The sequence below is a fragment of the Cupressus sempervirens genome, chromosome 4, assembly GCF_028749045.1.
Source record: "Cupressus sempervirens isolate cs-2001-9-10 chromosome 4, ASM2874904v1, whole genome shotgun sequence".
Classification (NCBI taxonomy): domain Eukaryota; kingdom Viridiplantae; phylum Streptophyta; class Pinopsida; order Cupressales; family Cupressaceae; genus Cupressus; species Cupressus sempervirens.
In genome coordinates this window covers 526,136,530-526,150,131 of record NC_143121.1, presented here as the reverse complement: position 1 = coordinate 526,150,131, position 13,602 = coordinate 526,136,530, and the positions used below count along the sequence as shown (strand labels likewise).

The 13,602-nt window shown below is 36.5% G+C and overlaps 1 protein-coding gene across 1 annotated transcript in view; it reads left to right on the top strand.

The window, feature by feature from the left end:
* The window catches only part of RFC1 (replication factor C1), a 128,440-nt gene that overhangs the window by 26,041 nt on the left and 88,797 nt on the right, over positions 1 to 13,602 (top strand). The window contains exons 8-11 of the mRNA XM_089825784.1: positions 1,829 to 1,989; positions 2,132 to 2,335; positions 2,417 to 2,541; positions 2,635 to 2,842. Coding sequence (XP_089681910.1) covers positions 1,829 to 1,989; positions 2,132 to 2,335; positions 2,417 to 2,541; positions 2,635 to 2,842 — 698 coding nt within the window. The remainder of the gene's footprint in view (positions 1 to 1,828; positions 1,990 to 2,131; positions 2,336 to 2,416; positions 2,542 to 2,634; positions 2,843 to 13,602) is intronic.

Sequence of the window (13,602 nt, the reverse complement as noted above, 5' to 3'; positions counted from 1 at the left end):
TGAAGAAATAATATATTCATCTGTTGCGTTAATCTATACTTATTCTTTATTTTAAACATTACTTCAATCATTTACTTTTGTTCTCAGTTCACAAATTGCAAGTTTAAAGTTTTCCAATATTTCTTGCCATTTGGAAAACTTTTATTGCATTCGCATTCTAATTGATCTGTTTTTAGCGTCTTGGATCTAAGTGTTTCGTCCAGGATTAGGTACACCCGCCTCGGTCTTGCAGAGCTGGAAGCGCAGGGGATTTAGATCGCATCGATCAATCCCGTCAAGTTGACCTTAACTAGTTGGATATCCCAGCATCGAGCAGGCAAGGCTCGTAGGATTCCAACCTGCGGTTTTGGGAACTAACAGACCCAACAGTATTATCGTTGATCATTTTATAAGTACCAATGAAGAGTTTGGGAATGCATATTGAAAAAGCCCACAGGACTAAGGGTGGAGGGTTGGACAACGCTAGGAGACAACCCAGTGCACATAGAACTTATCTTACCTCTTAAAGCCAAAGAAATGTTGGTGGTATAGAAGAAATTGGTAATGTGGATTTGTCCCTAAGACTTGATGTGATAGATAGGTGCCGGAGGGTTCCCATCTTCAGGAAGAGATGAAGCTTTGACCAGGAGAATGGCAGTGGTGCCAAGGAGTCTTAGCAACTGTAGATTGCATGGATGAGTGACATCTCATTAATCTGTCTCCATCTATTTGTGAATCAATGGCATCTGAAGGGCAGTTAACACTTACATTTGTTAAAGGTTGAAATGAGGCAATCTGTCTGGCAGATGTTGGATCACAAGAAAAAGATTTATGCATTATAGCCTTTGTAATTTTACAAAATGGAAGTGTTAGATATCAAAGTGCAATGCATGATATACAGCATGTTGAATATGTAGGCTTTTCTGCATACCACTTCTACGCAAATAATAACCCTTTCAAGGCATTTCTCTATATGTCAGGAAAGACAGATTGTTTTCTGGCATGTTTAAGGTCTTGTGTACTATTGTTATCTAGGAATTGATCCATGTTGATGATAGTTCAGTAAATGACAAAAGAATATTTATATTTTCATCCGCATCATTCTGCTGTGCCATCTTTTGTATGTGTGTTATACTTAACATGGATGGTATACTATTTCTCTTTAAAGCTGTTCCTTTTCTCATGTAATCCTTGTTCCTTTTCTCATGTAATCCTGGACTGTGTTCTTAAAACTATGTTACCATGACCCTCATGATCCCTTGTCGTACATATGTGTTGGATCTGGGACTGGGTCTGGGGCCAGTTCTCCACTGGGCCCGGTAACATAGGAATTATATGCTGTTTATCAGCTCATGTTTATTTCTTTAATAGATATTTTAATCTTCAACGTTTTACAATTTCAGCTCTATTTAGTTTCATCAAGTTATTCTTAGGTATATTTATGTTATTTGTACTTAAAAGATTGATTTTTTTTTTTTTTTTTTCATCTAATATTTTAATAGTGTCCCTTGTTGCCCTTCCCACTGTCCCCAAAATCTGGAATTCTTTTGTTAGCTCCATAAAGTCCAAACTGCCCCCTTGCTCTGTCTTGTTGTCTCTGAAACTTGGATAAATACTGATAAAATATATTATCTTCCATTGAAATATTTATTCTTCGATGTGTGAGGCACAAAAACAATATTTTTTAGTATAATGTGAGAAAAATATCTAAATATCTATGGATATGAAAAATTTAAAAAACAGTTACATGATGCTTACTTTCCTGGACATCCAATATTTATTTAAATGTTCTGTTTATACGTTGAATTTTTTCCTTTGTTTAACACTTTATTTTTGATTTCCAATCAAGGTCAAATGAACAAGGATTTTGGCAGGAAAGCAAGTGAAAAATGTTTGCAGCCCAAGGTTCCAGACAGGAAAAAAATTGCAAATGTCAAAGGAGATACAGAAATATGGACAGAGAAGTATCGGCCAAAGACTCCCAATGATATAATTGGGAATCAATCCATTGTACGTATCATTCTTGATGTTTTAGTGAGCTTAGATTTTACCTTTGTATATGATTGCTAAGTTCGGATCATATTGGGTTTATTGTGCTTGAAGATGTGAAGATATATTTTGAGCCTTCACTTGTGATGGGTACTATTCACAGGTGAAACAGTTACATGATTGGCTGGCGCATTGGGATAAACAACATCTAAACATTGAGACCAAAGGGACTAAAAGCCAAAAACGTGGTAGTGGTAGCAATAGTGACATCTCCAAAAAGGCGGTGCTTTTAAGTGGGACGCCTGGTATTGGGAAGACTACTTCTGCAAGATTGATAAGTCAAATGCTTGGTTTCACAACAATTGAGGTAAAAATATCTTGCTTTTGTGCACATTATAATATAGAAGACAGTATCTATTTCTAAGCAAGACTAATTCTGATGACTTAGGTTAATGCTAGTGACAACCGTGGCAAAGCTGATTCTAAGATAGAAAGAGGCATTGGGGGGAGCACATCAAATTCAATAAAGGAGTTAATTAACAATGAAGCTTTGAATTTTGGCCACTCAAACAGGTAATTTTACATTTTCTGGAAGGCAGGTTGCAGTTAAATTGATGCTTGTATATTAACATCTTTTTGATCCTCATATAGCTTAGCTTTCTGCAGTTCAAGGAGTCAGAAATTTGTTTTAATTATGGATGAGGTAGATGGTATGTCTGGAGGAGATAGGGGTGGAGTTACAGATCTTATATCCAGCATCAAAATGAGCAAGATACCCATAATTTGTATTTGTAATGATCGCTACAATCAAAAATTGAAGAGTCTTGTCAATTACTGCCTTGCTCTGAATTTTAGGAAGCCAACTAAACAACAGGTACTTTGTTTTTTGGCAAGCTTTTTGCATCTTATTTAGATAGATCTATTTTCTCTGTTTATTTGCCATTTTTTATGTTTCAGAGCTCATGTTTGTAAGAAGTGTTTACATGATCACGGAAGATATTGCAATATCAATCTACCATATTTATACCTAATGTTGATACAGTGTATCATTGTGCTACATACATAAATGTTTTTTGTTTGTTTCGTGTTTTACTTTTACCTACTGCAACTGTGATAAAAAATGCAATTCAAGTAGATTCTGCTAAGCATTCTTCGCTGCAGTTATTCACTTGTGGTTGGCGTTTTGAGGTTGTTCATGTCTGCAGACCTTCCCTTTTGTACCAAGCTCCTTACTTCAATCCTGTCAAAATTGGGTAATTCATGTTTGTCACCTTATTGGAGGTTTGGGGTTGCACATCCGTGCATGTCTTTTATATTGCTCCCTAAACCTCACCTGGAAGGCCTTTGACTTTGCTTGATTGTTGAAGTTGTCAAACTTTTGGGTTGTCAAGGTTTCCCTTGCACTCATACCTCTTTTATGCATCTTTGACCCTCAAAGCCTGGATATCAAAATTTGTGTCTATTGTTTATGTAGATTTTCATACCCCTTGATAACATGTTCAATTTTTTTGGTGTCCTTTCTCCTGGAAGTTTGATTGTTAATTTTCCCAAACTATAGTTGTCGAGTTTTCAATTGTGACCTTTTTGCATTGTCACCCCATTGCAAATGGGGACCCCCTCTTTTTGCTTGGCAGTTACAGTCTTAGTTTGATAACGTATCTGAAGTCTCAAAGGTTGATAAGATAGAACCTAGGTTGCTGATGCAGATGCGAGAATTGGGTTCATCAGAAAATCATGACAATTACAAAATCAAAATTTAGTTCACGATTCAATGTTCATCAGTTAAGATTCAAGATTCACTAATCAGATAATTCACATCCTCATCGTCTGCAACTGCTGCAAGTTCAAGATAATTTGAACCCAAAACAGTTCCACTTGTGCTAGATGAACTCCTCTGTGGAAGCTATTGCTTGCCCCATGAAGGATCCTCTTTCAAAATAATCACCGTGCCTTCAAAATGCCAAAATGTAGTCCAAATGAGATGAAAAATGGTTGAATGGCCTCTGTTGTGGTTTAGCAGCAAAAATAAAGAATAAAATAAGTTTTTACTACATGTTTATATGTGCTTTAAGTGAATTAAAGTGATAAAAAGTTTTTTTTTTTTTTTTTTGAGCCTGCGAATTCACTTGGATGCACCAGTGTGCCTGCCAGAAGCTCACCTTGGGTATCCGGATTTTGGAGGTTGCATGCCGGTGGAGGTTGCATGCCGGAAGCTCACCTTGGGCATCCCCCACATCCAAATGCCCGGGGTAGCATTCAACAGGCATCCACAGGGCACACACACCTGCATCAGCATCTGCAGACACCCACATCCGCATTCGTTGTTCTAGGAGCATCAATATCTAAGGATAGAACTCTTGGGCAAGATTGGGATGCAAATCAATTTTATAGTTGCATGTCAGATCTTGAGGCAAGTTAGGAGTTTCATTTGTCAAGTCATGATCCACATACATAGTGCAATCTTTGGTTTGATCCTAAGCAAGAATTTAAAAGTCTAATTGATTTCCAGCTTGGGTGAAATGTTCCGTCCAACCAAGTTCCTTAATTTTGATTTAAACATGATGATATTGGATTAAGCATTAATCAAAATTCTAAAATAGGTGTAAAAATCCAATTCAGTTGAAGGCAATTTGTGTGAACAAGTGATGGAATGTGACCTCAATGTTGACAATAATCAGGAAAAACAAGATGAAATTCTGTGTGTTGCATAAGAACTGCCCAACACTTAGTAAAATATCAAAATTGATGTTAATGAGGAGCCCAAGGGAGGTTGAAATTCTCCCCTTTCCTTAGGGCTCCAAGGCCAAAGGCATGCTGATTTCTTCCCAGCTACTGGGCCTTTGATTTCGAAATCAATGACGAAGCTCAACTTGCAATGAAGGAAGAGACTTGAGGGAGAACTGTGATCATGTTGTTGTCAATAAAATTGCCAAACATTCAAGTCATCCAATTTGATTGCTATGCTTGTGCAAGCAAACATCCAACTTTCAGCAAACATTTGCAAGAACTCAAGTCAATATGGAAGTCTAATGTGTATTTCAAGAGGAAAAATTAGATTTGATATCACCCCCAACAAATACTATTAATACTTAGTGATTTGGGCAAAGTGATGAGGAGCCCAAGAGAGGTCAAACTCCTGACCTTTCCTTGGGGCTTCAAGCCCAGTGAAATGATAATTTTTGCCTAACAATTGAGACAAACTCTAGATTGCAAGATGAAGTTCAATTTGTAAGAAGATGAAAATCGAAATGACTAGAAGAGAATCAGGTTTTCCAAAGTAAGGAAAAGTTAAAAGAATGAAAGGGCTTGCAATGTCATTTGCACAAGAGCTGATTGAAGGCCAGAACCGAATAACAGTCAGAAATCTTGCCTTGCTTAGGCTCTAATTTTAATGTCCTAGAAGAAATTTGATCCCCAATTAAAGAAGAAATCTGGATTGTTATGAGGTTGGTCAGGGATAAAGGAAATCGCAAATGGATTGGATACAAGAAAGAAGACATCTCAATTAGGCCAATAGATCCAAATGCTAACCAAGTCATCCAAGGAAATGAATTGCAATTGATGTAAATGCTTGGGCCAGCCAATAAAAGGAGTATGAACAAGTTGCAAGGAAGTAGAATTTAGTGATTGAGGTTGGGCTCTCTATACTCCAATAGATATGGCTCTTTAGAGGAAGGCATATAAAGAAAGACCCCATGCCTAATTCAAACCATGATTCAATTCAAACAAGAAGCAAAATAATTAAGTGCAAAGTAGATCTAAGTGAATTGAAAATAAGAGTTGAAGTTGGAGTTAAGTGCTAAATCTCATCAAAGGAGATTGACCTTGCCGAAGACTATAAATAAGGTGAAGCCTTGATTGAACTAATGGTTTGCTGGGTGTTGTTCAAGGGGAAGTTAGGGGTTTCAAACTCAAGAAATCAAAGCTCAAATAAAAACCAGAAGTTAATTTCATAAGATGCATAAGGTTGAACCTTTGTGAATCATATGCAAGGAGTCTTCATAAGTTGATTTCTCTCAACTTTGATTAAAAATGTTGATAATTGTCTTGTTACCAGATTACTTTACTTCTAATACAAGTCTTCCCTCTTGTTTTGCGAGGACACATGGAGGAGGAAGTTCAAGCAATGTCAATATGGAGATGACAAGCAAGGAGATGCCATGGTATACTCTTCATGAAGAAAGTTGACTACAACACCAAGGTCAACATGTAAGCATTGACAAAGTAGTTGCAAGTCCTTATCAAGCAAGTGAAGAAAATTGGAATTATGGAAGTGCAAGTGTATTGGCCTAAGTCAACATGGCTTGAGTTAAAAATCATGGCAATATTAAAGTAGCATGAAAGAAGGCATCATTTATGTGGTGTGTCCAAATTTGTTGGGAAACACAACCAAGGGTGATGATTGAATGACAAATATACACACATCTCATGCAATAAGGAAAATTAGGGGGCAAATTAGGTTCAAAGACAAAATCAATTTAAGAGAAGGTGAAAGTTGACAAGTTCAAGTGATGAAGAAGGATCAAGGCTGAGATATCAAGACAAGAACAATTTCAACAACATTTTAGTGAGAAGATTTCCAAAAGGAAGGAGGACGAAGTGGTGGAGTTGAGACAAAGATTGCGAAATAAACATGTTGAGGTGGCGCCCACTCATCTTCAACCAATTGAAGGTTTCCAACTTGATATGTCCAAGTTCATCTAATCAAGTTATTCCAAGTGTAGAATGCATTCAATGTATTATCCACAATGAAGTTTCTCATTGATCAACATTTAATGCTTGTAGGTGGCAGTTAAGGTAAACCCTAATTAGGGTTTTATTTGAAATAATCTTGGTCATTGATATTGAATCAATGTAAGCCATCCATTGTACTTGTAGCCTTTATATTAGGCTTGCTTAAGTCATTTGTGGGGGGGTTTTGGAAAAATGTTGTCAAAACAATTGCAAATTCATTGATGTTTCATAGTGAAAACTTGTGTTCTTTGGGAATGCTGTATTTTTTCCTACTTCTCACTTAGAATAGAATTCGCTTAAGTAAAAGTATAAGCTTGTGATATTGCTATCAAGATTTAACTGTGTGATTTTTGAGTCAAACTCATTGACCCATATTTCATGAGTAGTGATTCAACATGAATCCATCTCTCATGAGAATAAATGGAACACTTAGCACTCATTGGATCTAGGTGATGCTCATAGGGGTGAAGCACCGGGACTTCCCGGGAGGTCACCCATCCCAGTACTACTCCAGCCTGAGCGCGCTTAACTACGGAGTTTCCTCCATGGTTAAACCCAAAGCTTGCAACACCATTTGCAAAAGTATAAGCTGTTAAATAATCGATTAAATGGAAGATATTGTTGTTGGTGATTCATGGTGCAACTTATGTTTATACCTTTTGATACTTGATTGCATGTAATATTGCAAAATGATCATTGTTAGGATTAGTTCAAGAGCTGAAATTGTCTCCGCAAAAGAATAATGTAACTCACATTAGTCCTTGCTTTACCATATATCATTGACAATGATGAAACTAGTAGAAACCATGATCGACTCATCACTCTAAACATCAATAGTATCATGTACTTAACTACATAAGAGCACAATCGATATGATATCGTCTATGATAAACACAATTAATAATGTTGTCGACCTTGGTTGTCATAGTGGATATCATTATTGGCCTGTGATAACTATTTTTTATACTACTTGTGTTAATGATTGGCGATGACAACGATACTTATGTTTATTTTACTAATCGATATATCAGTTGATATCACAAATGATATTTGCTTTGTATGATTATAATATATGATAATAATAATATATTTATAAATACAAATAATATATAATTTTCTTTTTAGTTGGTAATAATGATATTTTATTAATTATATAAAAAGTTTTACATAAGATTATTGCATTAAACAATAGATCTATCATTCCAAAATCCTATATTCTACTATCTCAGCTACAATCTATATAAAATATTACAATTAATTGGAACATAAGTTATAACAGATTTTGTCTGTCAATCATTCAATCTAGCAATCTAAAATTCAAAAAACATTCTGCTGAAGTTGAAAGCAGCCCTTCTGCCTTTAAACGTCATTCATTGTTATTTTATTTAATCTTTACACCAATGAAGCTCCTTGATGATGTTTGCATCCCAAAATCCACAGGCCATCCTTGGCAAGCTAGAGCAAAAATTCAACCCGAGCCTCTACATGACATCCGCTCATCCAACTAGTCAATATTGCTGCAACAATCCACCTTTTGCTTCTACAACTTCCAATAAAATTTTCAAAAAATATCTCCCCTCCCTGTGGCTTGCAGCTTTAACAAACCTATATCCAAATAGCCAAAACTTACCTCAGTAACACAATCTCCACAACTCATCCTCCCCATCCAAATTTGCCATGCATCTTCTACAATTTCGTCTCATGCATGATATTGGGAGGGCTAAAGCTTGGACTCACCCTTTCAGGATTCTTTATTGCAACACTAATTAGTTCTTTGCCCGTTGCTAGGCTACCATCTCATCCTGAACATATTGGGGTTTGTCTACCTTTCCCTACCATCTAAAAAAAGGTACCAATCTATACCTCCTCGCCTCCTCATCTTCAAAACATTTTCTCACATGCGAGCCAATGCCAGGGATTGCCCATTCCAGGATTGAATTGAGACCTTCAACATTTCATGTTCAAACGATGCTTCAGTGATGTGATGCACTTACTCTACACTTTGTCCCAGTTTCAGGCACCATGCTATGAACATTTAAATGAGATCCAAGTTTACCCGTCTCTTGCTTCGCCTTTGCTAAAATTGAGGGCCAAGCACAACAATCACAATTTCCACTATTTCATCACTCTTAATTTTTAGTAGCCCTTTCATTCTTTCCGTGGTCATCGGGCCTTTGGAGCTTTTTTGTTGCTTCTGGGTATCCACCGAAATGATCGACTCCATATTTCCTTGAAAATTCTTGAACTAATAACATAAATTCCTCCACCCTAATTTTGACCACCACTAGTCTCACATCTCCTTGCCACAACAATCTAACACTCCTTCAACACCAGTTTGCGACTTCTGTGAACAACCCACGAAGTGCTGGCAACTCTCTCCATGTACAACCCAAAAGCTACTGCACTAAGCCTCTTCAATTAAACAATCCATCAACACCACATATACCAACACATTTATTTTCAAACAAGAACATGTTGGCTAGTTGATTGAGAAGTGTGCTAGATATAAACTCATGCCAAAAGTCACATCCGCATCTAATTCAATCTCCCCAAATTGAGAACTGTCAAGAAAGGGCAAATTTGTTGCCCTTTCATTGCCAATTCTTGCAATCAGCTCGTTCTAGCACTAATGCCTCTGCCAAATTGTCAAATAAAAAATAATATAGATTATATATATAATATATCTCATATAGATAATATACATATATATGTATAATATATAATAGAACTATATTATATATATATCTACTTAATAATTAGTCAGTAATAATAATGCTCCATGATAATAATAGTGAAGGATAGATATCAAATGTTTAAGGTCGATAGGCCATGCTCACATTTGATTTCAACAATTGGATTCATCCAATCAAAGCTACAACTATTAACACTCCCTCTTAGCTAGGGAGGATGATTTCTATCCAAATAAACAACACAATGTACTACTGTATTGTGTAGGAAGAATATAACCTCAATGTAATAGTTAAAGTTATGGTCTAAACAAATAAAAAAAATTGATATCCACCATAATAGAAGTTACCTCACACTATCATTAGTAGTATGGTATGTCCAAGAATATCAACCATATGATAATCACCATACTCGTATATTTTCTTTGTATGTGCATTGACACCACGTCTCATGATGTCTGTAAGAGAAGATATTTGCCCATGGCATATCCACAAATGTTATGTCTCATAACATTCACCATGTCATGTCTCAATTACACGACTCCTTGTAGTTGCATATTGCTCAGTTTATATTATGTAAGAGATATGAGCGATCATGACATGTTTTCGGCAACCAACCATATGATATCCATCATGAAAGTAGGTTAAACTATGTTAAAGTCTTCACTTTACCATAATAACCACAAGTAAACTTCATTGAAAGATCGTCACCTCTCAAGAAGTTTTCACAAGATAATGTAATAACTTACATACATATGCCATGAACCATATAGGAGGGTGGATCCACCATGGATATTTCCAGAGGGTGGAACAAGGGTTTTCACCTCAAACTTATCTCTCATAGACAAGGATGCATTAAAGTACATTTTAGGTGGTCATTGATGTTGAGGTTCTCTCTTTCTAAGGGCTTCAATCCATAACTCCAAGCTTGTCTTCAATAATGTACAAACTTCACTTTGGTAGAAGGCTTGTATAAAATATCTGTTGTCAAAATTTCAGTGATAATGTACTCTTAATGAATAGGATTCCATGTATCCATCTACGGTTTAGGCATTCACATAAAGGCCTTTTAGTCTACACACATGGAACTTCATCTCATGAATCGTAGTCTTTTGACTGCTATAGTTTCTTTAAAGTCAAGTGAAGCATATCCTTTCTTTGCTTCCTCTGTCGCAGAAGCATACCTTGTTTCATAACATGAGTGAATGTACTAAAGTTTGGATTTATCCTCAGGCTTGGCAACGCTATGCATTCAAGGTAATGTGGTTCCCTTCTGAAGCTTCAAGAACATGCATCGACCTCTTGACCTTTAAGGTGATCTCTAATGAAATGTCAGAGTCCTTTTGAATGCTATTTCCTCCTCTTTGAAGAAATGTTTCAGCCATCAACTTAGTCCCATGCTTGAAAGTATCAAGTTATTTCTACCTTGAATGCAATCTCTTATGCTTCTTGATTCATCCTAAAGGCATTTCAGAGAGAGATTACAAATAGTTCATAAAACTAAACTATTATGAAGGGAAATACCAATGTTAGAAATGTGCATGATTCACTATTCTTAATTATTGCATGAATTAACTACAAAAAAACATGATCAAAAGGTATGATCATAAAAATACTAATCTCTTGTAGTCAAAAGATAATGCCCTCTGAGCAATAGATAGTTTGGAGTGCTTTGATACTGTCCCGAATTAGGAAATGATTGAATGTGTAGAGATCAATTTATTTATCTCACAATGTTGCTGGTGTATTGTTGATCTTCTCAATCACTGTGTGTGTGGTACGATGACATAGTGTTGATCCATGCAAGCAAAGTATTGCCAACCACTACCAACCAGGTTTGCATGGCAACAAGCAAAGAGAATAGCAACAAAACTTACATGGTCTGATTTTGTGTTTGAAGATTGCATCTGTTCAAGGAGATGGATGACGTGCTTGTCACATGCGTAGTGTAGCCTAGAATCATTGCATTCCAAACAATCCATATTTGGTCCTTGAATTGTGTCAAACACTTTGCGTGCATCAGTTATGCTTCCTTATTTGGCATTTATATCAACAAGGCCACTCCCCACAAAAACATCAGAGTGAAAGCCCCTTCTAATGATGTTTGCAAGGAGTTTCTCCCCATTTTGCAAGGTTGACATATGCTGGGAGAACACTAACAAAGGTGATTATATTAGGACTACTACCCGTTTGCTTCCTTTCCTCAAGGAACTTCAAAGCCTCCATTGTGCACACATTTTACTATCATGACACTCCATGCCATAACATCTCTTCCACTTGCTGTCATTTTCTTAAAGGGCTTGAGGGCCTTGTCAATAAGACCCATTTGGGAACACACTACAATCATCATAGTCCATGATATCCTATTTTGTTCCATTATTTCTTTGAATATTATACTTTGCCCAAAACCTTGGGAGAACATTTCAAACATGATGAGTTGACCAACATGTAAGAACCCCAAATAGGCTCTACGCTGATCACTGTTTGTTTCCCTGGGTGTAATGATTGTTTTTGGTTTGTTTTTGAATGTTTTAAGTTGTTTTTGAGTTTTTGAGTTGATGAAAAGAAAATACAAACATTGAAAACTAATCTTACCTAAAATTATAACTCAAATCTGATTATAATGCTAATCAAATTCATTTATTCAGATGGCTCCTAATGTATGTACAATACTTATTGCTAGAAGAATACATTAAAAACATCATCATTAATAGTTGAAAAAAACCTGATTTTTGTCTCCAATATGCAACCACGCTGCTGGTTGCTTCCTTCTTGGGCAGCGCCTATCAAAAACCGCAATATTAAATCTCTGATTTTTAATTCACTGTAGCACTGTACTGTTCACAACACTGTAGCGCACTATTCACGGCGGCACTGTAGCTGCTGTTATAACCCCTTCCAACTTGTAAACAGATTCATCCACTTTTTCTTACTAAAACACAATATTGACTCCAGTATGAAGTCAACTCACAGGCAAAATTCAAGTGATATTTCACACCCTCAAATTGCATCAACTCTGAAGATACTACGTTCTCCACAGTCTGTAATGGGCACCCCTGGATGTCCCAAAAAACTAAACCAAATTGCTGAAAGGAATTATGTCAAATAGTTTGCATTCAACTTCTTAAAACCCCTTATAACTCCGGAAATCAAACGTTTATTTGTTTGTTGTGTTTCGTGCATGGAATTGGTATCATACAACATAAACAAGAAAGAAACTACAATAATATGCAAAGTGGAAATGGACGACTGCTAATAAAATGTTATTTTCAGAATTCATAAAACCAAATACATGGCAGATTTATCAACTCACTAATTACTTCAGCAATATTGTCATAATACTCCAGCCCATGCTTACGAACTCGCTGCTACAATACTTTGTCCTCCAATCAGTCCACTACCTTCATAATACCATTCCCTCCAAGCGGCATAAGCATCGGACAAGTAGTGAAGAAGATATGAGCAAAATATCAAATCTGCCTGTAGCCGGAAATGCAACTAAACTGCCTGATAATGAAGCCAATAAGAAAGAATTCCAAAGGCCAAACCCCAAGGGAATGACGTTTAGAATGTTACAAGAGAGGATAGACGTCCTCAAATGCCAAGAACAAAGCTGCAACTCACACACCAATTTCTTCTCTTATTCAACCCTGTCTAATGAAGCCACAAATGCTTCCTTTTATTCTATTCCCACGGGTCCGCTCAACTCATATGGGCAATGTGGGATAAAAGATGTGTAATATAAAACATATATTAAAATACCCCTTATGTCTCCCTTGGGTACACATCACCATAAAATAAATATTAAAGTTACACTTTAATATTTTACAATTAAATTAGACGTTACTTTAATAAAACTTCAGGCATTAAAATGTATTAGCAATCGGACTCTGAATAATGCGAGTGATAGCTCATCGGAAAGCTCACACCGAGGAGTATCGAATCCAATCACCAAAATTGACCTGCACTGTGTCCTGCCGACTTACTAAAAATAGTAAGTATGCCTGAAATTGAGTAAATCAACTTCGTTTTGGCCCAAACTGGAAATGACTAGGCCAAAACACTCCAAGATCCCATTAAACCCTTCGTTAGCCCTCGGGACCATGTAGAACAAGGCTAACACACACACACTTGGTCAACTGCTAAAATGGGGACATTACAGTCCGCCCCCCTTGAAATTGCTTGTCCTCAAGCAATCTCAGTCCAGCCTGCT